At 46.5% G+C, this 24,106-nt stretch overlaps 2 protein-coding genes across 3 annotated transcripts in view; one reads left to right on the top strand and one right to left on the bottom strand.

Moving 5' to 3' along the window:
* Positions 1 to 3,873: 3,873 nt before the first annotated feature.
* Positions 3,874 to 11,420, bottom strand: TIMM21 (translocase of inner mitochondrial membrane 21). Its single transcript, XM_010998917.3, has 6 exons — positions 10,799 to 11,420; positions 7,251 to 7,313; positions 7,057 to 7,154; positions 4,656 to 4,729; positions 4,464 to 4,569; positions 3,874 to 4,364 (listed from the first exon to the last, which is right to left on the bottom strand). The coding sequence occupies exons 1-6, from the start codon at positions 11,097 to 11,099 to the stop codon at positions 4,269 to 4,271; spliced, it is 738 nt and encodes a 245-aa protein (XP_010997219.2). The 5' UTR covers positions 11,100 to 11,420; the 3' UTR covers positions 3,874 to 4,268.
* A 7,236-nt stretch (positions 11,421 to 18,656) lies between these two features.
* The window catches only part of FBXO15 (F-box protein 15), a 31,319-nt gene continuing 25,869 nt past the window's right edge, over positions 18,657 to 24,106 (top strand). Inside the window, exons 1-2 of one of the 2 annotated variants that reach the window (XM_064480433.1) lie at positions 18,657 to 18,995; positions 22,046 to 22,150. In XM_064480433.1, coding sequence (XP_064336503.1) covers positions 18,871 to 18,995; positions 22,046 to 22,150 — 230 coding nt within the window. In that variant the 5' untranslated portion in view covers positions 18,657 to 18,870. Of the gene's footprint in view, positions 18,996 to 22,045; positions 22,151 to 24,106 lie in introns of those variants that run through there. The other variant, XM_064480434.1, reaches the window with a different exon arrangement.

The raw sequence follows: 24,106 nt of genomic DNA, 5'->3' as shown, positions 1-24,106 counted from the left end.
TGGACGAGTGTCAGTTGATTCCTTCCTTCATGGTCCTGCTGCCCCTCCCCATAGTTCGATGCTACAACGCGTATCACATACAGTTCGTGTGAGTGGTATGGGTGCTACTGATGACAGTGGCCGGGAGTCAAGTCAGGATTTTCTCGCCAATGAATCTGACCTTTTCAACTAAGTTTTCATTTTGGCATGCTTCCTTTGACTTTTTTAAAAAATCATCAGATCTTAATGTAACCAATGGAATCGATACACATTCAACATCTAATGAGGTATTTGCATTGCTGTTAACTGTTTTTAACAAAAGTTCTCAAGTTTCATGAAAAAGGAGAGAGGACAGAAAGAGGAGAAGGGGAGGCATTTTGTAATTTACCAGAGATCTGAGAATGATGGTTGTGAACCAGAGAAGCCCCAACTAATGTTTTTCTAGGTTGGGTAGGGAATCTGGAAATGGGATATTGGTGGACGAGGGGCAGAGGCCTCAACAGGTCATCTGGGTGTCAGGGGAACCTGGGAGCCCTTTCTTACAAGATATGTGCAAATCACCGACCGCCGCCAGCACCACATGCCTTGTGGTGGAAAACAAGGTGGGGCCGTGGTGCCACTCTGTACAGTCGATGGATAATTCCAGAATATCCAATGTATCTGGTTAATGCAAATGGTTAGATCATTTTCACTGCAGTCAAAGAAATGTTTTACTTTGAAAACATTCTTTTCTAAAAATGCAAAAAACACCCTTTAGGGTCAAATCAGTAGACACCAATCAAAACATTTACTGCAGTTCTACTAACTATTTGATCAAAATACTACTTTTCTTTGTATTCTTGTTTTATCATGTTATGAAGTGGTCTTACAAGTTGGTTGTTCCATGAACCATTTTTTGCTGGTGTGTGTGTGTGTGTGTGTGTGTGTGTGTATTCTGAAGAGCAGTGTACGTTTTTGTTCTTCCATCCCTGCTCCTGGGGGAACCTCAACCTTCTAGAGGAATTAGATTTATATTATTTTCGTTGTTGTTTTGTTTCACTAATGTAGGAATGCTTCTGGGTGTGACAAGTCTGCATCCGCAATTTCTGTCGCCTTCTGTTTTCACTGGTATACTAGGAATTCACCAGCTTTTTAAGTCACCTTCTGAAAACTGTGTTGCCTCTGTTTTAGGAGTATGCTGTAGATTTTTCCAAGGCTTGGATTTAATAGAATTTTTGAGAACCTACTATCTTCCAAATACTCTAAACACTGGGGACACAAAAATGAAAATGATACTTTATCTATGATCTAAACCTAAAGGGAAGACGAGATACACTGACAGCTGCCGTGTAGCAGGTGCCAAAGAGGGAGTGCCTTCTGCACCTGCTCATGAATCCTCATAAACCCTGTGAGGTGGTATTGCTGTCCTCACACGAGAGATGAGGAAACCGAATTGCTAAGAGGTAAAGAAACGGGAAAGGGAACATCAGGTAGTGGCTGAATACCCAGGACGTGAGAGTCAGACAAGCCTGGGTCACATCCCTGGCTCTAGGCTCCCACAAATGGATGAGCTCGAGCCATTTGCTGCTCCAGCAGGTGCTCTTGTTTGCTCCTGAACGCTGGGCTCCAAAGATCCGTCCACACTGTGAGAATTCCCTTGTAATACAGGCCAGAGACGTGAGTGAACTGAGGCTCTTGAAGGGATGGGGTCAGCCGGGGTATGTGCTTCAGCCAAGGACTTGGCCACGCGGGGTTCAGCGGGTGGAGCAGGTAGGGCCTGGGGCGGCCTGTTCCTGGAGGTTTTGCCCTGACTCCTCTCCGTGATGGGTCTGGGGTTCACCAGCCCCAGGGCCTGTGCCTGGAGTGTCCCCTTAGGAATTCTCCTGCTGTCACCACTTGTGGCTTTGTTGTCAAACTGTGTGTGTGTTGTGTCTGTGACACTGTGAGGGTCTGGGGTGCACAGGAGGGTGAAACAAAATGGGAATCAGAAGAGGTTGGTTCCCAGATAGAAATATCATATGATATCACTTCTATGTGGACTCTAAAAAAAAAAGATACAAATGAACTTACGTACAAACTGGAAATAGACTTAAGGTCAGAAAACTATGGTTACAAAGGGGAAAGGGGTGGGGGGAGGGATAAACTAGGAGTTTGGGAGTAACGGATATACACTACTGTGTATAGAACAGATAAACAACAAGATCCTACAGTGTAGCACAGGGAACTGTATTCAGTACATTGTAATAACCTATAATGGAAAAGGATATATATATGTATACGTGTAACTGACACACTTTGCTGTACACCTGAAGCCAGCACAACATTGTAAGGCAACTATACAGCAATAAAATTTAAAAAAACCAGAAGAGGTTGGCCTCAGTCCCTTTGTGGGTGGCGACCGCTCTTGTTCCGCAGCTGGCGGACCCAGGCGTTAAGAAGCACTAAGAGACTGAATGATTGAGAAATCCTGTTTCTGGTTCCCAAGAAATAATAAAGCCCTGTGCCCCCCATCAGTAAAACTGGAGCCCCTCACCGCCCCGTATGGCTGAGGACCAATGCCGCGTGACCCCGCTTTTCTCGTGGAATGTTACGGAATTCAGTAGAAGGCTTTTGAAAATGCCACTGAGGGGCAGAGAAGTCCTACCCAACAGAACAATAGCTTCCGTAACTGCTCTGGTAAGAAAGGGATGTGAGTGGCCCAATTAAGCATTAAGAAAACTCCAAGTACCTGAGAATGTTTAGTAGCAAAACACATCAGTCTTACAACAGCCTAGCAGTGGACTCTGCAACGTAAGGGGCTGGAGGAGTGATCCGCAGTGAGCTTGTCTGGGTGGCTGGGCTGCGGCTGGGGGGCTGGGGTGGAGCATGGGAGCTGACTGCGCTGGCTCTGCTGACTGGAGTTAGCGTTTCAGGACGGTAGGAGGTCACTGAAGGCTGTGAGTGGGGCAGGGAGCAGTCAACCCAGGATTTAGGTCAGCGCTCGTGCAGTGAGGAGGGAAGATTAGTTGGGGAGAGACAAGGTGGAGAGACATGGTGTGGGGACCGATCCTAACCTCCTGGCTGAAGGCCTCTGGGAGCACCTGGCATGCAAGGGGGCGGTGGGAACAGGGAGTTGGGAGTGGATTAAAACTCATGTATGCAGGAAGGAGAAAAAAGGTGTAGCCAAAATTGTAAAATTAGATATAATTTAGGCCACAAAAAGAATGACACAATATTATAGTGACGAACAGAAAACAGGGTTTTCACATATTTGTATGCGAATGCATAAAGTCTGGGGAGACTCGAGGATTCAGGGTAACTAAGTAAATCAAATCTAAGGCTGAGGCTAGGCTCAGGCCACTCAGGCCCTCTTCCAGGCTGCAGACTCCTAGCCGTGTCCTCACGTGGGGAAGGGGCGGGAGGGCTCTCTGGGGTCTCTTTACAGACACCAATCCCATTCATGACAGCTCCACCCTCATGACCTCATCACCCTCCCCACCTCCTGACACTGTCACTTGGGGGTTAGGGCTTCAACATGCGAGCTCTGCAGGGACACAACCATTAAGACCATAACTGAAATCACAGTACTTTTCTATTCACTCCTCCACCCAAACTGGTCACGTCTTTGCTCTTACGGATCTTGTTCTTTGCTCCGGGTGCGTGTGAGGGTGATGATACCTGATGGGGCCCCCGCACCTGGTGAGAACCCTGATCCCCCCCGACTTCAGAGCCTGCCCTTGTGAGACTGGGTACAATGTGCCCCGTTCACAGGGGGAAATATGAGACAGATCAGATTACTCTAGACCCTGCAATGGGTGCATCCAGCTACGATGATTCTGAAGAGTGTATGGCTTCGTTCCCTGTAGTTCTCAAATATTTTCAAATGTTCACGTCGAGTCAGATTCCAAAATACATGGAAGGAAGCGGCTACTGACATCTTTTTGTTAGTTTCAACTTTATTTCACAGATTTTACACAGTTACATAACATAAAAAAAAGCATAAAATACTGAACTCTATTTTTTTATTTATATGGTGTAAAATTTTTCATAACCAAAAATTCTTACCACAAAGATGATGTTAAGAGCAGAAACACTGCCCATGACTGGCGGTTTGATGAGATAACAAAGTATGCTCTATTTCATGATCTCTCACTTCAAGGAAATCTCTAATTCAGTCTGTTTAACTGCAACAACTACCCAGTTGCCTTCACTTTGATGAGCTCTATTCTTTCCTATTTTATTCAAAATAGACTCTGGAAGAGGGCTAAGGGCAGAGCCTGCCCCCTCCCATGTCCATCAGGAAGCACACGCCTGCTGTTCTCTTAACCGTCTTAGGATCGATTATCTTCAACGATGATAGTTCTTCTGGAGTAGGGTTCAAGTTCTACAAATATATATCGAAATTCATATTCGCCACTTTCTGGGTTCTGAGAAAAAAGAAAAACAAACCCGTATGAGGCGTCGCTCTGCCCCCGGTGCGCGCGGAGCTCCGAGCTCCGCGCCACCGCTTCCTGGCGGGCCCTCACCTCTTTCACCTCCAGGTGCACCGTTCCCTGCTTCCCAGGCTCGGGGCCCTGGATGTAGAATTTCACACGCATGTGTTTCAGCCCGTCTTTTACGTATTCAACAAAGCTGTCGAGAAGAGGGAAGAACACAAGCCTGAGCTCCTCTCACCTGAAACTCAGCCCCGAGCCCTGCGGCTTCAGCAACTGCAGTACCTGACGTGCTGCCTCCGCCCGCGTCTCGTCGCTTCCCCGTAGCCTTTGACGGGCTCCCCGAAGACGCTGATGACCTGAGAATGAGGACCACGCTTTCAGTCATGAGATTTTTTTTAAAGCTTCCTAGGGAAGTATTTTCTGATAAACCAAGTGATTTATTTTAAGAAAAAAAATCAGTAAGCCCGAGACTCGTTCCAGATGACGACTCCAGTGATAAGAAAACTGGGAAAAAGTTATGCAAAAATCATCCCATAATTAACAATCAAACATTTCATGCAGAGACTTGTAGTCTCAGAACAGTGGGCCCTTCCTGCTCCCCTTTTACGAAAAACAAACATGATGAAGCAGTGCTCAAATGTTAAAACTCTGAACATTTTTAGTGCAGTTTATCTAATGGTGGCTAATACTCAAAGCTCCCAGATCAAAATGATTTTTTAAGTCACTAAACACAAATGAAAACAAGTAATGATCTATTTAAAACAAACCAGATCTAGAGGTACGAATCAATTATTCCTAATGGGAAAACTCACAATGAAATGGAAATGTAATTTTTACTGTATTTAAAATGCAAAAACACTTGAGCACCCCAACTCCCACACCTCATGGCCTTTCTCTTGCCTTTCAATGTATCTCTCTGAATAAATCTACCTTTACTAAAAAAAAAAGAAAAAAAAAAAAAGAAAAAACTTTGGAACCTTTTCAAAAAAACAGAATTGGATATCAAACTAAAATATTGCTTCAACTCTGGAAATTTTTCTTTGCTGGGCGTCAGCATGCTGTCTGTCTTCAGCATCAAAATTTTCAGGCATAAATAAAAAGGAACATGTAAGATGAGACATTTAAGAACTGGGTAGCTGAAACAACTGGAACGCTTGTCCAAATCATTTACTGTAACAGATTAAACACGTCAGTGTCAGAACATCAGGATTTGCTATTTTTCAACCAGGCACAGTGCCCAGCAAAGAGCGGCCCATTGACAAACGTTAGCAGAACTGAACTGTTAAAGTTGACTCTTTGCAGAGCTTTTTTAGGCAGCAGATTAAGTTATGACTTAATAACACCCCACTCTTTGTGTTCATCCTGTAAAGGTGTTTTGTTTAAAATGCTGCAGATCCATAAGGCCGAGTCTGAGAGCAACACAGCGACCCTTCACCTCTTCTTGGAGACGCACCCTGACGTTTCATTACACTACTGCTCGTGTTTATTTTTGCGGCCTGTAAAGCCTTTCTTGTCAGGAATTAGTGGGACTCCCAGTAACCACAGTGGGGACTTCCTTTATTCCCTGCTGAGTTTCAGCTTACTCAGAGGCATCTCCCTCCCTGCCTCCTTCTCCACGGTTCTCAGACTGCCCAGGGTCCAGTAAGAAGAGAAAGATGCCAGAGTCGGCTAGCGCCTGTGGTTCCCTCCCAGACGTGTTCAGAGACACTGCTGGAGCACTTGGAGGCCGGGCCCCAGGGAACGCCAGTGCAGGGCATCGACACTGAGGGCATCGGTGGGTTCCAAATCTTCCCTCCCCATGGACTGCACGTTCTGTTTCTCTGCCATCACTCCTTGGTCTGCGTGAGAAGGAGCCCAACGTTTATGATGCTATTTGCCACCTTCTCTCAGAGTGCAAGAACTAAGATTTCAGCAAGCGATGTTTTTCAGTGCCAGAGCTCTCCACCCAGGGAGTCAGAAACCTGGCACTTCACAGGCTACGCTGGCTTCTAGCTGTGACTGGAAAGCATTATGTGAAGCTTCCTTCTGGACAGGGTCCTTAAAACAATCGAGGCGGCTTTTCCCTGTGTCTGCCTCCTCCAGGAGTGGTTTGCACAGGCTGGGCTGTGCTTCAGAGCCTCAGACGTGGAATCAGACAATTGGATTCAGGCTCTGGTTTTTCCACTTACCGGCTCGGTGATCTAAGTTATTTAATCTCTTTAAATGTCGGTTCCTTCGGCAAACAGGGTAACAGTAGTTCCCAACACAAATGGCTCTTGTGAGATTTAATAAACAGGATGCGCTCAAACACTGAGCATAGTGCCTGGCACATGGTTTGCTCGCAAAGTGTCAACAATTACTAGTATGATCATGAGGTTATGGGTCAGTTTTTTAAGATGACAGGAAGCTTATTGCATGAGTTTAACACTCTGGTATATGCTAAGCACTTATTATCTATGACAACTAGTCAAACGACTCTCCTGTACAATTAGGATCGAAATACTGCCACATGGACCTTTGGGTGCTCTTAATCAAAGCATTTCAAGTACAGAAAACAAAGTCCAACCATTATATTGTGTTATTATGTAAACTGCTCTAGTCTTGGAACCAGTGTGTGATTTCTGCCCACCACCCACCCCACAACCCCCAACATTTCTCTCCCTGTTATCAGAGCCCGTGTAACTCCATCTTGGGGAGGACTAACCTCGGGATGCGATCTGCATTTTTCTAGGGCTTTCCCATATATCTTATTAGGACTGGATGAAGAAAAAAGTTCTCTGAAGATCGTGTAAAACAAGCCACCTGAAAATCACAGAAAAGGAAGATCAAGCGAAGCAAGAACGGGACAAGTGGAAAGTGAAAGATACTCAGGGGCTTTATACTTGCTGTGTTTTCAACCTGTGATGGTGATTCCAACAAGCACCACTATTAAATAGGTAAAATCTCTTCCAGCTTCTTTCACTGTAAAGAGAAAACACCACTGGTTACACGTGTGCCAGACAATCAGGGATGCTCTTGGCGACAGGACTTCTAGCAGGTGAGATGTGGGCTCAGGACCTAAAGAGTGGGTCTGCATGTGTTCTGGAGCAGCTGTTGTCAAGCCTCCCTGTGAATCAGAACCACCTGAAGAAGCTTTTTAAAAGAACCACAGTGGAATTCTGGGAGCAGCGCGTAGGAATAGAAATTTTACTTAAGTAGCAGGATTTTAACACCTCCTTATTGGGTAAGATGAGGAAATCCTCTGAAGAAGTGATCCAGGCCCTTGGAGTGGAAACAACTGGCCTAGATTAGGCACCACTGGCCAGTGTGCTGTTCATACATTAAGTGTTGGCTTTGTCAGCTGCAGTCAGGGGATCAAATGGGCCTCAACAGTCAGTGACCTTCCCCTGTCCTGCCACCCTGCTGACGGTGACACACAAAACAGAATTTAGAACAGGAATTTACTTGGCTGGGCAGATGTGTGAATCCGACAGATTTAAAAGATGAAGAAACTACACAGATACTGCACTTTTTTTCCAACACTAATAAAAGATGTGCACATGGATTAAATACAAGTTCTGAGAGTGAAATAAATCCAATCAAGATGCGATCACGGGACAGAGCACACATGTATGTGTACTTACATCTACAGACGCACCTACACTCACGTGCAAAGGATTGAGTGTTACTGTTAACAACTAGGCTCTTTCACTCGTGCTGGAAAGGCAGCGGCTTCCTGAATTTATAAATTAATTTATTCGCCACATAAAGAACACATATTTCTGGAACATAAATCTCTTACAAAATCTTTTTTTCCCAGAAGAACAACAAAATGTTAAGACACTATTACTATCTTCTCTACTTTTCCCTTTTTTATAGGAAGCTGCTGCTACTTTTATGAAATAATGCTTATTTAGAAGTACTCTTTGGCAGAGTGCAATCCTTTAGGCTTTCAGTCCAGATTCCTAACTAAACAGATGTGATTCAAATGATAAAAAGACTGCATCTGCCAAAACCTGTGTAATCCCTGGGCCTGATCCACACAATCGCTGAACACGGGTCAGGGGTGGAGAGGCTGTCAAGGAGAACCCTTCATTCCGTTCTCCATTAAGGCCACAAAGCACAATACCTATCACCCGCCAGCTGTGGTCCAGGCCATGTGAGGACATGCTGGCTGTGCTGATCCGGAGCCGGGTGACTCCCTGGGACCCAAGTCAGGCCTTGGGCCCCAACACCCTGGACTCCCACCTGCCTCCCGCATGATCTCCGCGGCTGCACCGAGGCTCTCAGGAAGCTTCTTCCCCATTTCTTCACCCAGAAACATCTACCATATCTACTATGCGCAAGGCCCTGTGCTGAGGATCACCCATCGTCCACACATTTTTGAAGTCTGTTTGTTATTTTATCACCATCGTCAGTGGCAGCTGCCTGTTGCCCACCTTTGCAGACCTGACACTTTTATACACAGCCCTGCAGCCGCTTGTCCCTGTGTCACTTCACGTCTTGGGGTGGGGGGACAGAGGCAGCGCTATTCTTAGACTAAGGATGCAGGTAGTGGTCCCCATTCTGCTCCAGTGTAACTCACCAGTCTGCCCCTGACAGAAACCAGGCAGCGCCTGGGGGGCTGCAGCAAACTCAACTAAATAACTTTAGGGGAGCACGTTAAAACGGACTCATGGTATCGGCCACTGACCTGGAGAACACGTTCTCCACCGCTACTGAGAAGGCGCCACAGCAGGAGCGCGTAGCGACCTGAGACTGGCAGTAACCGTGTCTGCGTGGTCTTGCCGGGACTCATTAGGTCTCCCACCAGCTTTTAATACAGCGTGAAGGGCCCAGAGGGCTGGATCTGGACTGTCCAACAGGGCAGCCACACGCCACACATGGCTACTTTGAGTTTAATCTTCCAATTTACTTAAAATTAAATAAAAACTCTTTCTCCATTACAATAGCAATGTTTCAAGTACTCAACAGCCACATGTGGCTACTGGCTACCACACTGGGACAGCAGGCATATAAAGTGTTTCCTTCACTGCACAGAGTTTTCTTTGGACAATGCTGTTCTGGACACTTCGCAACACATCTGTCCACTCCACTTGTGCCATCATGGTCGTCAAAACCCAGAGTAACAAGCAGCAGGTATGCTGGGTGTACTCCAAGTATGGGGGCTGAGCCCAGCAAAGATCAGGGTTTGCCGCCCACACCAGCAAAACTCTGAGAAGTGCAGTGTATGGTGTGGAGTAGGGGAGAGGCTGCGGGACATCCCATCCCAAGAAAAGACAACTATTACCTACATCCTGTACGTCCTATGACAGTTGGGGACAGGACTCTCTGGACTCTGGAGGCAGCACGTTCCATACTTGGGAAAACCGCTCCCACCCATTCACTAGGTTACAGGAAGGCTGCCACCCCCGAATGGAGCCAGACCAGGATGTGGCTCTGCAGCAGGCCCTGCCCGCCACGGTGTAAGCGGCGCTGAGCTCCAGCCAGAGGACTTGACCTCTGCTGTTCGACACTTCAGTGCCTCTGACCTCTGCGTACAGGCTATTCCTTGTGTGCTGAAATTCTAATCATCCCTCACAACCCTGCTCAAGTATCAGGGATGAACTACTGTATTTTTGATTACTGCCCATATCATATGAAGGTGGGTGATGTTTTGGATATCTTAAATTCTGTACTATACGGAGTCTAACTCAGTATCTGGGCACAACAGCCACCACCAAATTGAACTGCCTGAGTTAATCCCTATGGATTATGACTCAATAATCTCTCTTTTCTGTTTATTCTATCCCGTTACTCTTTATCATATCTTCCCTACTTTTTTTTGGTAGCACAGTTAGGCTGCCTTTTTACTGTTTGTTTCACACTCTTACTTTCTTCCCAAGTGGTAAGCTATTCGTGTATTAGATGTCTTTGGCACACTCATTAGAACTGTTCAAGTGCTAAGCACAGAGAAAAATGGAAGCTCAAGAAATACCTGTGAATGGTTGTCCTAAAAAGCACTGGCCTGGATATTACAAACCTGAGATTAGGAAAATTCACATTCAATTTTTAGCTGTGTGAAACTGGGGAAACATACCTCCTATGTAGTAATGAGTACCAATATCTTAAAGAGTAAAATGTGATACTCAAATGAGATTAAATAACATCTGGAGAATCTACTTGTCTATTAGAAGGTATTAAAGGAGGTTAAGTTTTATTTAGCTCTCTCCACAAGAAAACATAAAAATTGAGAAAACTTTTTGAGACATAATTCAACAAAGTTATATCAAAATCAACTTTCAAATTTGAGTTCAAATCTGTGAAGAAAATTGTAGGCCTATATTCTTTGACTCTAAACTGTGTTTAACGGTTCTGCCTTTTAATTTGTGTTAACTGTTTATCCTTAGAACTGAACTTGTGTAAAAGGGCACTACCAGCTCTCGTCACGTTTGTTGAAAGACTGATCGTTAGAGAATCCCTTTTACCTTTCTGTGACGTCGAGATGACGGTTTCCCCGCTCTGACTTCTGTGCACAGACACTTGTTTGCCGCTGTCCTCCTCGGCTCTCGGGGGGCTCTGTCCTTGCGTCCAGATGTTTTTCTGGGTGACTCCTAAAATACACTTTGGCCGCACCATTTTCCTCTGCTCTTGCAGCCTCCACCTCAGATTGGGCTCAGTCTGCAAGCCAGCTTTGTTAAGCATCAACTGTGGCAAGAACAGCCGCTTCCCCGAGGACCTGTGCAGCTTCTCCGTACAGCGGACAGCTCGCAGGAAAGTACAGATCATGTTCACGGAAAACTGCGCCGCGGTGGGGAAGACGCAACTGCGACGAGCAAACCGTCACTGCCAGCTACACGCCCAGCCGGACGTGCACCCAGGTCCACACATCCACCTGGCAAAAACGCTGGCTCAACAGCGTAAATCAAGACAAAAAGCCTCCCGAGAGGAGTTGACGTCCACTTTCCTTGCTCTTCGGCCCTCTTTTTACTTTAATTATGAGTACCTGCTATGCTGATATTCACACTGTCCCCGCCAGGCCTTCCCGAGGTACCCTGGGAAACCCCTGGGACTCCTAGGAACAGTAGTTTGAGGGCGGCACCTCTCATGGAGTTGCCCCGGCGGAGAAAGCACAAGGACTACATTTCCCACAATGCAAGGTGGCAGAGCGCCCGAGCCTCTCTCCCCTTCCCAGACACCCTTGGGCAGGCTGCCTGCGCATGCGCGGCCTGTTCTTGGCGCAACAGGAAGGCGTGCGCAGGACTTGTCTCGCGGGCTCTGTTTAGTTCACGAAGTTCTTGAATTTGCAACTGTCTAGTTAGCAATTACACACTGCATGTTCTTGCGACCCTCTTGGGAGGACCGGGAAATCCTCAGTCTGACTATGGCTCTGCTGGTTCCTATGGGCACATGATGCAAACTTTGCGTTTGTTCTTCCCTGGGAAAGGGGCGCAAACTAGCCCAGAGCCAGCAGGTGGGGAGGGAGGAAGCCGCCGCAAAGCCCTCGCGGTGCCCCAAACTCCAAGCTGCCATCTTGCCGACTGGCATCCTCGGCGTCAGCACATTGGCCGTGGGCACAGGCCGGGCCGCGGAAGTTTCTAGAAGCGCTCTTGGGGCCAGTGGAAAGGCGCTGTCGCTTTCGGCCCCGCCCCTTGCGCTTGCGCCTGCGTCGGTGGGCGTGGCCCGGCGGCGCGCTCCTCCCCGCCGCCGCCGCCGCCGCCGCCGCCGCCGCCGCGCAGCCCGCGTTGGCGCTGGGTCGCCATGGCGACCGGACGCGGGCGGCTCCTCCAGCTCCACTGGCTCGGCCTCCTGGCGCGGCGCCCGGCGCTCGGCGGCTTCTGCTCGGTACCCGGGAGCGCGGAGTTCAGGTGACCCTCGGGGCCGCATGCCGGGTCCGCCCGGCGGGGGAGTGCGCCCGGGGAGCCCCGCGAGTGGAGCCCTTCACTTTCCCTCAGCTTTTCCTCTTTCTTTTCGTCAGTCCGCCCGCGGGTCGCTCGCGGCTCCTTTCAGCGCGGGAAAGGTCTGGAAGGACAGCGTGGGGAGGTCTCCACAGCTTGGCGGGGGGTTGCCCCGAGTTATGCTACTAGTAGAGGAGCTTCCCGCGAATATTCCTTCACCCTCAGTTCAGTCAGTTGAGCGGCGCAGAGCCGGGAAGCCCCGCGACCCCGAGCTGCCCTCGCGGAGACGCCGCGAGGATGCGCTCCACCTGCGGAGGCAGGTGCGCCCCATCCCGCTCCGCCCGCGGCTCGCTGGGAGGCCCCCCTTCCAGAGCGTTCCCAAAGTTGCTTCCTTACTCTGGGACCGGGAATCTCCTTTTGTCTTCTTCGTGAGTTTATAACTTAAAGAAGTAGACCTTGCCCGTCAAAACGTTGGTTTTTGCTCCCCGCTCAGGGTTCCTGATTGGAGGACTCGGCCTCAAGCAGGTACCTCTCTTAGGCACTTTGGTCTGGGAGCTGCGCCTCCGACGTCAAGGGCGAGTCTGCGTTTCTAAGCAAACCCTGGAGGGGTACTTTCTAGACACCCACTTCTTGGTGCGCAGCGTCTCATCCTCTCCTGCCGTCTTCCTCCCCAAGCGCAGGGCACATGGTATTCTTGTTCTGGTGTCTGGAGGCTCGTCTCTGCCCCGCTTCTCTTGCAGTGTCCTGGAACAGAAGGGTGGTCCTTTTCTACAGTGAGGGAAGGCAACTTTGAGGAATGTGAAGGGAAGAAGCAGGGAGCGGGACGCGGCGGCAGCTTTCCGAAAGGAATTTTAGCTTAACTCCAAAGATAATGGCTCACTTCACAAAGTGAATGATCCAGGATGTCAGAAGTATCCATGTGCCATCGTGGTACCCTCTCATTAAACCCCTCCCATTCTATCGTGAGCTGTCCTTAGCTCTGCACCCATCATCGCAGTTAGATTACCAGGTGGAGGGACTAAGGACTGTTTGCATTCTGAGGGTTATCTTTTTGCCTGTAAGTCTTCTTGATTTATAGATATAAAAAGCCCTGCATATTACACCTGATAAACCGAGTGTCTGTGTTTAAGCATAATAAAGGGATCTGTTACTTACAGCTCAACTACTTAAGTTATATTTTCCCCCCTGAATCTTCAGGACTGTGTCCCATGTTCATCCTGGAATGTATTACCCCACTTACCCTGGTTTCAGAAGCAGGGCCCTGTCCCTTAGTATTGCAGTGATAGTTGGTTCTTAAGAATAGCTGTAGTGCTCGACAGATCACAAGCCTTGGGACAAAATGGTGACAGTGCCTGCAAAATTCTTATGTAGGAGAGAAAGACTGGAATTTAAATGGGAAGCTTGAACTTTAAATCAGTTTGCCACGATTACTAAAATTAGTCTTTACATTTAATGCTCTGTTAGTGGGAAGCAGAGTGATTGTTATATAATGAATCATCTATTACTTTGTAAGTTGAGTGAACTTCCTATTGAAATGATGTTAATTAGAATGCCTGTGATTATGCCTGACATGAGAGCCTGCACGTCAGCCTGTGATTTGGTGATACATACGTTCTTTTTGGTAAAGAAGAGTCAGCTTCTAAGAATGATTGAATATAGTCTAAGGTGGTTATTTTTAATGTCTTAATGCAGAAAAATTAGTTTTTAACAAGGAACCACACAAATTATGTGATATGTATAAATCTTTTTAACATAAAATAATAAATATGTATAAATATCTTAAACATAGCAGAAAGCATAGCAAGTTGGCTTAATTTCTACTTGGCCTAATTTCTTTAATTTCTTTCAGGTATTAAAAATTAGGCCCAGGAAGTAGGTTTTTAAAATACTGAACTTATTCAAAGCGATCAAGTAAAGTTTATCACTTGGGAAAAAAAAGTGTTTTTAAAGTAAGTGTCATCTTACTAATTATATCAGCTAAATGTGCGTTTTGTAGGTATAGATCAACCTGAGAACGTGCATGGAATTTACTGATTGGTAATTGTAGTTGACCCTTTAAAATGTGCACTTGGTTTGTTTTATGGAGACGTGGAGATGTGCTTTCAATGGTACCAAAATCTACACTGATAAGATGTATAAGAACATGGTAGAGAGAGCTCTGGAGGGACAGTCAGGAGGTGAGGGCCCTGGGGCTTTCGGCCTCTAGCTTGGGACCTTAAAGAAGTCACTGTTAAGTGCCTCGTTAGAGCCTTAGTCTCCTGACCTGTGAAATGAGGGACTCAGGAGATCCGTCTTAATAATGGCCAAACGAAACAGCAACAAGTAGGCTCTACTTCTCCAGCAGTGGGCAGGGGACGCACAGGGCGCCCATCGGCTCAGAAGATCAATGTAACAGCTTTGGGGGGAAATGGTAAATACCTGGTGAGGAACATGGTACACTTTTTAAGTAAGGGAAAGAAACACTGATAACACCCATACAATGAAGCATGTGCATTAATTTTTAAACAAGAGATTTCAGAGAAGTTTTGGGCTTTCTCCAGGCTGTGCTCCCAGATTTCGGGGGACCTAGTGCCCAGAATGGAGGCCTTTGAGAACCATGGTTCCAGCCTAAAGGATTGTGCCATGAAACTGTGGTCCCAAACCCTTTTGTGTATTGTGTTCTCAGTTTTGCAATTAAAACAACAAACCCCCCACAATTTGTTACATATTCGGTTTATTAAGAAATATTAGAAAGTCCATGGTCTTCTGTTTCTTCAATCCTCCAGCCCCAATTTTAAAACTACCACCACCAGAAAGCCTTGTAACCTTGTGAATCAGGTGTATTATTGGCTAATACTTTGCTACCTCTTCTTCCAGACCTCTCTTCTTTGTATGTGTTTGCCTTTTCCTTTAAGAGACAAATACAAAAATAAGGTTTTGTTGCACATACCGATATAACCTGTTCTCTCAATTGATAGGTTATTAACTTAGCAGACATTTATTGAATGCCTTCTGCATGTTGGGCACGTTGTGGGTGCTGACAGACCAGCAGTGAACAAAACTCACGCAAAAGACCTGCCGGCCTGGAGCTCACACCCCAGTACTAGTGAACAGGTAGATAAGCAAAGTGTCATTTTGGACAGGGACACGTGCTGGGGAAAAACTAGGGAAGGGGTATCGTGTGTGTGCGTGTGTGTGGAGTGCGGATTGGAGTTTTCAAGAGCAGGGCTAAAGGAGGTCTCAGTGAGATGGTGACATTTGAATGGTTGCCTGTAGGAGGTGAGGGAGCTAACCGCGTGGACATCTGGGAGATGCCATGTGCTCATTTCAGTTGCACACACTTCCACTTGAAACGGTCCCTTTTAACTGGCTGAACATTGTTCGCATCACAGAGGCCCTGCAGTTTAGCCAATCCCTGTGCTGTTTCCAGTACTTTTCCCAGTGCAGACAATTTTGATATGGACGTTCTTGAGTGAAGTCTTTGGGCTCATTTTCTTGTCTTGGAGTATACTTGTAGATGTGAAATTCTTGGCTTAAAAAAATATATATATATATGTGTGTATGTGTATGTATATGTATATAGATGTAACTTTTAGGGATCTTGATCTGTACTAGGATTTGGCTTTCCATACCGTTTGCGCCAGGGGTGCTCCCCACAGCAAGGGAGAGTGCCGGCTTGTCTGCAGGAGAGCCGTGCTTGTGCTTCCCCTTGATTTGGGCTTTGCCAGTTGCTGGATTGAAACTGAATGATGTATTGATTTACTTTTCTTCAGTTCCCCTGGGAAGGCCTAGGGTAATAGTTTTGATTTTTTTTTTTTTTGGGCATCTTTTGAGAAAAATACAAAATGGCAAAAAGCTGTTACTAATTTACTAATGCTCCCAAACAAATGTATATTTGATTAACCACAGCAGTCTTCATTTAAGTTAAAAAACAGTATCAGAGTCATTCCTCCTTCAGTCTTCATGCAGTGTGTGTACAGACTCTCAGACTTCTTGACGTGACACTCCACACTTGTAGGGGTCTGAGGGCCGCTGGTTGGGAACTGGGTATTGTTACTATTTGACGGAAAAGTAATAGAAATTATTTTTGCTTAAAGCTTAAGTGTTAGAAACCTTTGTCAACTGAAGATACTTTCTTTGACTATGTAACACAGGCCATAAAGAGTTTACAAGAACAGTTAACAACCTAAAATGAGGAATTATTTTAAACCACTTTAAAATACTTTGAAAAATTGTGTTCTGTGTTGAATAGTGACCCCGTCTCCCAGCAAAAATTCCTGTCCACCCAGAACCTCAGAATGTGACTTTATTTGGAAATAGGGTCTTTGCAGATGTAATTAGTTAAGATGAGGTCATGCTGGGTTAGGGTGTGTCCTAAATTGAATGTGATGTTTGGGAGGAAGACAGACAGACAGGCACACACAGGCACACACGCACGCCATGTAGGGATGGAACAGAGATTGGAGTTGGCTGTCACCAGCTAAGTAAGGCACACCGAGGACTGTCAGCAAGGAGCAGATGCTGGAAGATGCCAGCACGGATTCTTTCCTAGAGCCTTGGGAGGGAGTGTGGCTCTCCCCACACCTTGATTTTGGGCTTTTAGCCCCAAGGACTGTGATACAATAAGTGTCTGTTATTTTAAGCCACCCAGTTTAAGGTACTTTGTGAAGGCGGCCATAGGAAATTAATACAATTAGGAAATTATGCTTTACCTCTGGTTGCCATGTTAGAGCCAGGTCAAAGCTGAGTTGAAGCTTTTCTACTGTGGAAATCTTTGCTTAAAATTTTCAACAGAAGTACAGAAATATACTGCACAGGTGCAGTTCTCTGATGAAAGGGGAGAGGGCATTGCAGAGCTCCCCAAATTAGCACTCTCCCTGGCCTCTTGCTGCTCTGCGTTTCCCAAGTATGCGTGGGCTAGGAGGTCAGATAAGACAAAGAACATCTCAAGTGCCTTGCTGAAGCTGGATGGAGAGGCCTGGGTAGCCAGCAGGGTCTGGAAGGGTTTACCGGATTCAGCCTCTCCCAGGTTGAGATGCCAGCATGCAGAGGAGAGCTAATGTTTCTTGGGGGCTCACCGTGGGCCATCCTGAAGGGAAGTCTCTATCAAGGGAAGAGAGACTCAGCCTCTGCTCAGGAGCACCTAGGGGATTGTCAGGGGCTCTGAGGGCCTGCCCATCTCTGCCGTAGGCATCAGGCCACACCGAGCCTGTGGGCAGTGCACTCCCCTTGCCTTCTGAGAGCGGGTCATGCTCGGGGTTGAGGGCCATCCTCTGTTCAGATCTGTCTGTGTGGATTGCATTTTTCCACTTCCAGAAAGAGTATTGCCCTTACTTCCAAGTTCTTAGGACCTCCCTTCATCTTGCCCCCAATTATTGCCCAAATCCTTTTTGAGAATTAGTCTGAATGTGTCCAGGAAATCATCCTCAGAGCCATAGCCTTGGTAAACTAAGCATGTGGATAATGTGTACTCTGGGTTTTGGTCACTTCTGAAGTAGGCTGGGCTGGAGGGCGTCGGTAATTGTGTATATGTGTGTGTGTATCTGGCGGGGGTAAACATGCAGCTTCCAGGTCTTCCTGAGAGAAGGAGCGTGTCCCCCAGACATGCTCTGGGGGCTGCTGCCTGGAAGTGGGGAGCTGTGAGCTGGATGGCCCAGGTGTTCCCGGTCCCTCCCAAGCTGCTGCTGAGTACTGCTGGCTAGGACTGATTTTAATACAAATTTATTGTAGGAACTTCTGAAAGGGGCTAATCACTAACTGCATAAAATATCATACCCTATTTCATCAAATCTTTTTTTTAATTTTATTTTTTATTGAAGTGTAGTTGATTTACAAGGTTAGGTGTCTGGCAGAGCGATTCAGTTACACATATTTATACATGTACATATATGTATGTTCAGATTCTTTTCCAGTATAGCTTATTACAAGAAATTGAATATGGTTCCCTGTGATATACAGGAGATCCTTGTTGTTTATTTTATGTATAGTAATGCATGTCTGTTAATCCCAAATATCTAATTCATCCCTCCCCTCCCTTTCCCCCTTGGTAACCATAGTTGTTTCCTGTGTCTGTGAGTCTATTTCTTTCAGCAAATCTTAAAAGCCATTGATTGTAAGAGTCACTATTTTATGTTTATTATTTACTCCTAAAATAATAAAAAATAGCCAATTAAAATGTATTCCATTGAATGTGAGATGTTAAAGGGTAAATACACTTGTGGATGAGTGTTTGGTCCCTCCAGGGTGTGACTGCCAGAGCCAGAGTTGGAAGCAGCCGTCACCCCTCCGGGATCAGCCAAGCCAGAGATGGTGACGGCCGTGCTGGTTCACAGATTTAAGCTTTTTTATTCTATTGATGTTATCTTTATTAGGTTTCTGTTGTATCATCAAAACCAGACAGTTGATGCATTTTATGTTTTTCCCTTTTGTTTCCATTAAGTACATTTTATAGCACCCCTTTGATACACTGAAAGCCTGTAATAAAATACATCACAGTGAGTCCCGTTTTCAGGTTTACTTGGGACATTGAATGTTTCACAGCCCTCACTCCCTTCCTCCCCTCTCCCCTCCCCTTTCTTTCTTCAGTGAAGTTTCACAGGGAGGAATCTTTGGAGTTCATGAATCCCCTATAGTTTTGTAGAGGGGAACGGACAGTTCACCTTTCATTAAAGCTTGTGTTTTCCATGTTTGATTTCAGAAAGGGGCCGAGTGTCAGACTGGCCACAGGCTGTACTACTGTAAAGCACTGCGCCCACCAGGACCTGCACCCTGAGACGTCCTCCGCCAGCTGCCCTGTGTGTCTGGAGAGGTAAGGAGCAGAAGTCTGCCACACTCGGGGGGCTCCAGGGGTGGAGTTATTAGAGAGAGAGTGTGGTGCTGTGTATATCAGCTGCTTTTCAAGCTCTAAGAATAGCCTCGTGTAGGAAGGGTGTGCAGCCCAGAGAGTTTGACGTGAGTCACCAGCCTGCCACCACCCTCGTCGTTAGACTAGTCTCGTGAAGCTGGACTCTAAGTGTCAAGTAAATTTCATTTTCCCATTAAGAAATGTTCTTCAAAATTATTCATTTTCCAGTTGATAAAGATCCTTGAAAAAGGAGAAAGAAGATTAAAGTACATTCTTCTGAAAGCTCAGGGGGTCTCTGACTTTCTTACCTTTTAGCATCTTGGGACCCGTTTTGCCGTGGCGCGTTCTGTACCTTGACCCGCAGCAACGGGACCTGCAGAAACTTTTACAAAAATGGATTATTTGAAATTGATGCTGAAATGGCTGTGGATTAGTACTGTTCTGACAGGTTGGAGCACCAAGTATGTGCTGAGTGTCGTGTGGAGCTCTGAGAGGGCAGTGTTATTATAGATGTTTTACAGTGGAGGGAGTGAGGCTCACACTGGGCACTATTGCAAAATTCAGATTCAAACGTACATTGCCTGACTTCCACTTTTGAACTTTTAATACCATGTCATAACCAGCTTAGCTAACAGTGTACAGACTCCTACTATGTTTTAAAAGAAACAAAAAGCCAGAAAAGAAAGAATTAAGAACATGGATTTAAGCTTTAACCCTATTCTCTGGGAATAGAATCTGTCATACAATAATCTGATACGAGAAATAGAACAAATATTCATTCAGCTACTCTGTCTGTCAAACTCTGAGGACTTTCCCTGTACCAGACGCTGTGCTCGGGGCAGGGCACAGGTGGTGAGCACATGTGATGTCACAAGGCTCATGGTCTTGCGGAGGGGACAGGGTGGAAAAAAGGAGTGGATCATAAATTGGGATACATGCTGTCAAGAAAAGAAATGGGCTCCATCATCCAGGTTAGTGGGGCAGGGTGGTCAGGAAAGACTTCTCTGAGGAGGTGGCGTTCAAGCTGAGAACTGAAAATGGAGATGAAAGAGCTTGGAGAAGAGCCTTCGGAGAGGGATGCTAGGCGGGCAGAGGTGGGGCCTTGGCCTGTGGACGGAGCAGCGGTGCTGGGCGGTGGGCGGTGGGCGAGAGTGGGGCGGCCCGGGTCGGGCTGTGGGAGGAGCCTGGACCGTCACTCACAGTGTGGTGAATTTCAGCACAGGTGCGGTGTGTTGTGATTTCTAAAACTATCTCGGTTCTCTGGAAGGAGGGGAGATGGAGAGAGACTGGCAAATTGGAGACATATTTGGGGCAGAACTGACGTGACTCATTTATGAGTTAGGTGGGGAGGCGGACTTGAGGTGGGAACCCCAAACTGTGGCTTGACCCCATGCTGGTGGGGGTGCTGCAACCCTTTGCTGTCCCTAGCGTTGGAGACCTTTGCTCACTATTAGTGTCTAATTTACTGACTGTGAATTAAGGAATTTTATTTGAGAGGAGGGATTTAACTAATATCCAAGCAAAGCTACTTGTTTAAACTCTCAGAATGCCTCAGGTTAAAATATCTCAGACCCTTTTGAGCCAGGGTAGTGCTTACGTAGTAACATGTATCAAATATGTCTTTTTCCAAGGATCAACCTCATTCTTTCTCAGTATTATCAGAGTTTTAGGACTGATTATTTTCCTATGAAACACTCGTTAAGCTGATTTTTGTCATAAACATTTAAAGTAGTTAACATCACAGGTGGAGAGTGGGCAGCAGCTTTAAATTGGTCCAAGGGTTTACTTCCCGCTCACCCTTTATCCCTAGACACCACCCACCCCAGTAAAATCTTCTGTAGCTTCTTTTCCATTTTTCCTTTTGTCTGAGACTCCAAAGTGCCCACTCCTGACTTCGCAAAGCTAGTAATGCCTCTGGCACTGTCAGTTTCTTACGCTGTTTTGTAAAATTCTAAGATCATAGAAATAGATGGGAGATTAAGAATGCATCTCAAAGTGATATTTATTTAGCCAGATAAATGAAAAAGAAAAAGATACATCAGAGAGGCTTTCAGGCCTTGGGGCCTCCTCAAAGCCCTGGAGACAGCTGTCAGGACTGCAGGAGCAGGGCGTGGGCGTGGTGTAGGTTGGGGGGAAACAGGTTGATATTTCTTGATGTTCCACTGGTGGTTTTGGGGTGGGGGGAGGTATGTGTTTTCTTATTAATACAGGCGGACCTCGTTTGACTGTGTTTCGCTTTATCATGCTCCGCAGATGTTGTGTCTGTGGAAGGTTTGTGGCAGTCCTGCGCCAGCATGTCTGTCAGCACCATTTTTCCAACAGCATTTTTCTGCCTTCTTGTCTCTGTGTCACATTTTGGTAGTTTCTCCCAGTATTTCCAACTTTTTCATTGTTATGTATTACGGTGATCTGTGATCAGTGATCTTTGATGTTACTGCTACGACTCACTGAGGGCTCGGATGATGGTTAATGTTTTTTAACAATAAAGTCTTTTGTAGTTAAGGTATGTACTTTTTGTTTTTAGATACAATGCTATTGCACACTTATTAGATTATAGTATGGTGTAAGCGTAACTTTTATATGCACTGGGAAACTGAAGAGTTAAAGGGATTCACTTTATTGCGATATAAGCTTTACTGCGGACTGACCCTCCTATAATAATATTTCTGAGGTATGCCTGTAGGTAAGAATGCATTCTCTGACTGTTATTTCCATTTATCGCATGAAGGAATAGTACATAGTTTCATGAGGGAGACTGTGAAATCCTGTCTGTTGATTCACAGTGTAGGAATGTGATTCAAATGCCAAGGAAGTTATTAGCTTTTTGTAGCCTTGCACCTCTGTGTTGGTTTATGTCATGAGACTGTACTAACCAGAGCACATCAATCGAGAAACAGTTGCAGGTGAGGGCGCAGTGAGCCTCTTGTACAGGACAGGGAGGGTCTGCTCAGTGCCGTCTGTTTGGAGATGGTCAGTTGTTTTCTCGGTCCTTCTCTGATTTCTCCCTCTCTCAGTTTGCCTTCAGAAATCCTGCTGAAGATCTTGTCCTACTTGGATGCTGTGACCCTTCTGTGCACTGGGTGTGTGAACTGGCGCTTTTACCATCTGGCTAATGACAAGTAAGGAGAAAACCAAATCTCTCTGTCATGTTTGATGGCGTTTTGATGGACATAGTTAAAACTAGTAAGAGCTTTTTAACCATTTTTTTAAAATTTGAAAGAATTTCAAGAGTAGTCTTAGACATAGAAATATGTCTAACGTGTGATATTTTCAAAGATTTGTATTGACGTGCTTTGAGAAGGGAGTACTCTTTGCATGAGCTGAAGAAGATCAAAGCTGCTGTTGGTGCAGCTGTTGGAGAAAGTGGCGCTTGGTCTGCTGGCCAGGAGGACTTGCTGCACCTGCCGGGGCAGAGAGACTTGGCCGCATGCTCTCCGGCAGCACAGCGGGACCTGCCCCCGCTGACCCCGGCCCTGGGCTTGCAGAGAGGAGCCTAAGGAAAGACAAGGGAGGGGCTCGGTTAGGTGTGTCTGGGGAGACCGCAGGCTTGTCAGCCATGGAACTTGCTTGGCGGGGAAGCGTGATGGGCGTAGGAGGTGGCGAGGGTGAGTCCTCCTCGAGCCTTTGCTCCTGGGAGCAGGAGACCGCAGTGACGAGGTTCACCCAGCTCGCCTGGGCTGGTGGGGCATCTGTGAGAAAAGGGATGAAACTGCTTCTTCTGTTTTGTCACTCTGATCTTCGTCTGCAACTCAGAATTTCGTCTGGGGGGCAAGATGCTGGGCTTTTTCTAACTTCTGGTGAGTTCTGTGGCCTGCAAGTGAGTGTCTTGGCTTTGAGGTGCCTCTCTCGACTTCAGCACCAAAAGATTAGACAGATACTGATCCCACGTAGACCCTGCACATCGACCAGGGGAAGGATCAAGGTGGGGATGCACATCTCACTGGTGGTTCAGTAGATGGGGAAGTGGACGGAGGGCCGTGAGGAGGCTGAGCCTTGAGCACAGCGAGCGAGAAACATATATACAGTTTCCTCACTGCCAGTCCACAGAGCGGCTGAGGACCAGCTGGGGCTGTCGGGAGGCTGAGCCTTGAGCACAGTGAGCGAGAAGCATCTATGCAGGTTCCTCGCTGCCAGTGCATGGAGCAGCCGAGGACTGACTGGGAGAGGTAAAAAAACATTTGGATCACTGGTGTACATTTCTGGAGGTTTTAACTCCGTGCTCTAGGATCTTGTGTTTTAAAAATCTCTCCGAGTCATACTAATAAGCAGTCAAGTTCTCATGACAAGGGGACATACACCATTCTCTGGTTGGGCAGGGTGCTCTTCTTCTCTCTTAACTTAAAAGATGTTTCCTGTTGGAGAGACTATATGTCTGTATCATGTATCAGTTCTTGAAGGAGTTCTAATGAGTGTAGCGCAGTTTTTGTGTCTCTTTCTTAGTGACCCTGAGCAGGAGATGCCCGCTAACCCAGGGTGCAGTGAGACGTTTGTCAAAGAAGGAGTCAACTAAGTGTCCAAAACTGGCTTTCTAGGGGCGGTTCTTACTTTAAGGATGGAACTCAGACTATTTAGATAAACTCATAGATTATAAGTTTCTTAGTCTCCGTCGCCTCCGTCCACTTAACTTCCAGGCCCACACGGTGCAGACACTGGGCCGAAGCGGGCTTGGGGCCTTAGTTCTAGGAGTGGTCTTTGCGTGGCTCTGTGACTGAGGACGCGCCTGTCCCACTTTCTTGGAAGCTGTCCTCTAAGAATCTGAGCTGCTTATGAAGTTATCCTCATGTTTGTTTTTATTTTTAGAGAATGAATCTTAATTGTATAAGTTGAATTGTATTTTTAAGAGTCTGATTTCATAGTCAGACTTCCTAAAAGGATGTATCAACAGTTGAATAGGTAAACAGTGAATGTGTTTGGAAAGTTAATGGTACTTTCTGAACATTGCTTTTGGAAGAGAGGCCAGGAGTACGTGCCATAGCCAGTTACTCTGTTGACTTAACGGGGACTCCTCCCAGGATGGGGTCCCCCGGGCAGCCCCACTGTTCAGGGGGACTACCTCCCTGCCCCACATGTGGCAG

Source organism: Camelus dromedarius, chromosome 28, assembly GCF_036321535.1.
Source record: "Camelus dromedarius isolate mCamDro1 chromosome 28, mCamDro1.pat, whole genome shotgun sequence".
NCBI classification, from domain to species: Eukaryota; Metazoa; Chordata; class Mammalia; order Artiodactyla; family Camelidae; genus Camelus; species Camelus dromedarius.
The sequence above is the reverse complement of the archived record's forward strand: the minus strand, read 5'-3'. Positions and strand labels throughout refer to the sequence as shown.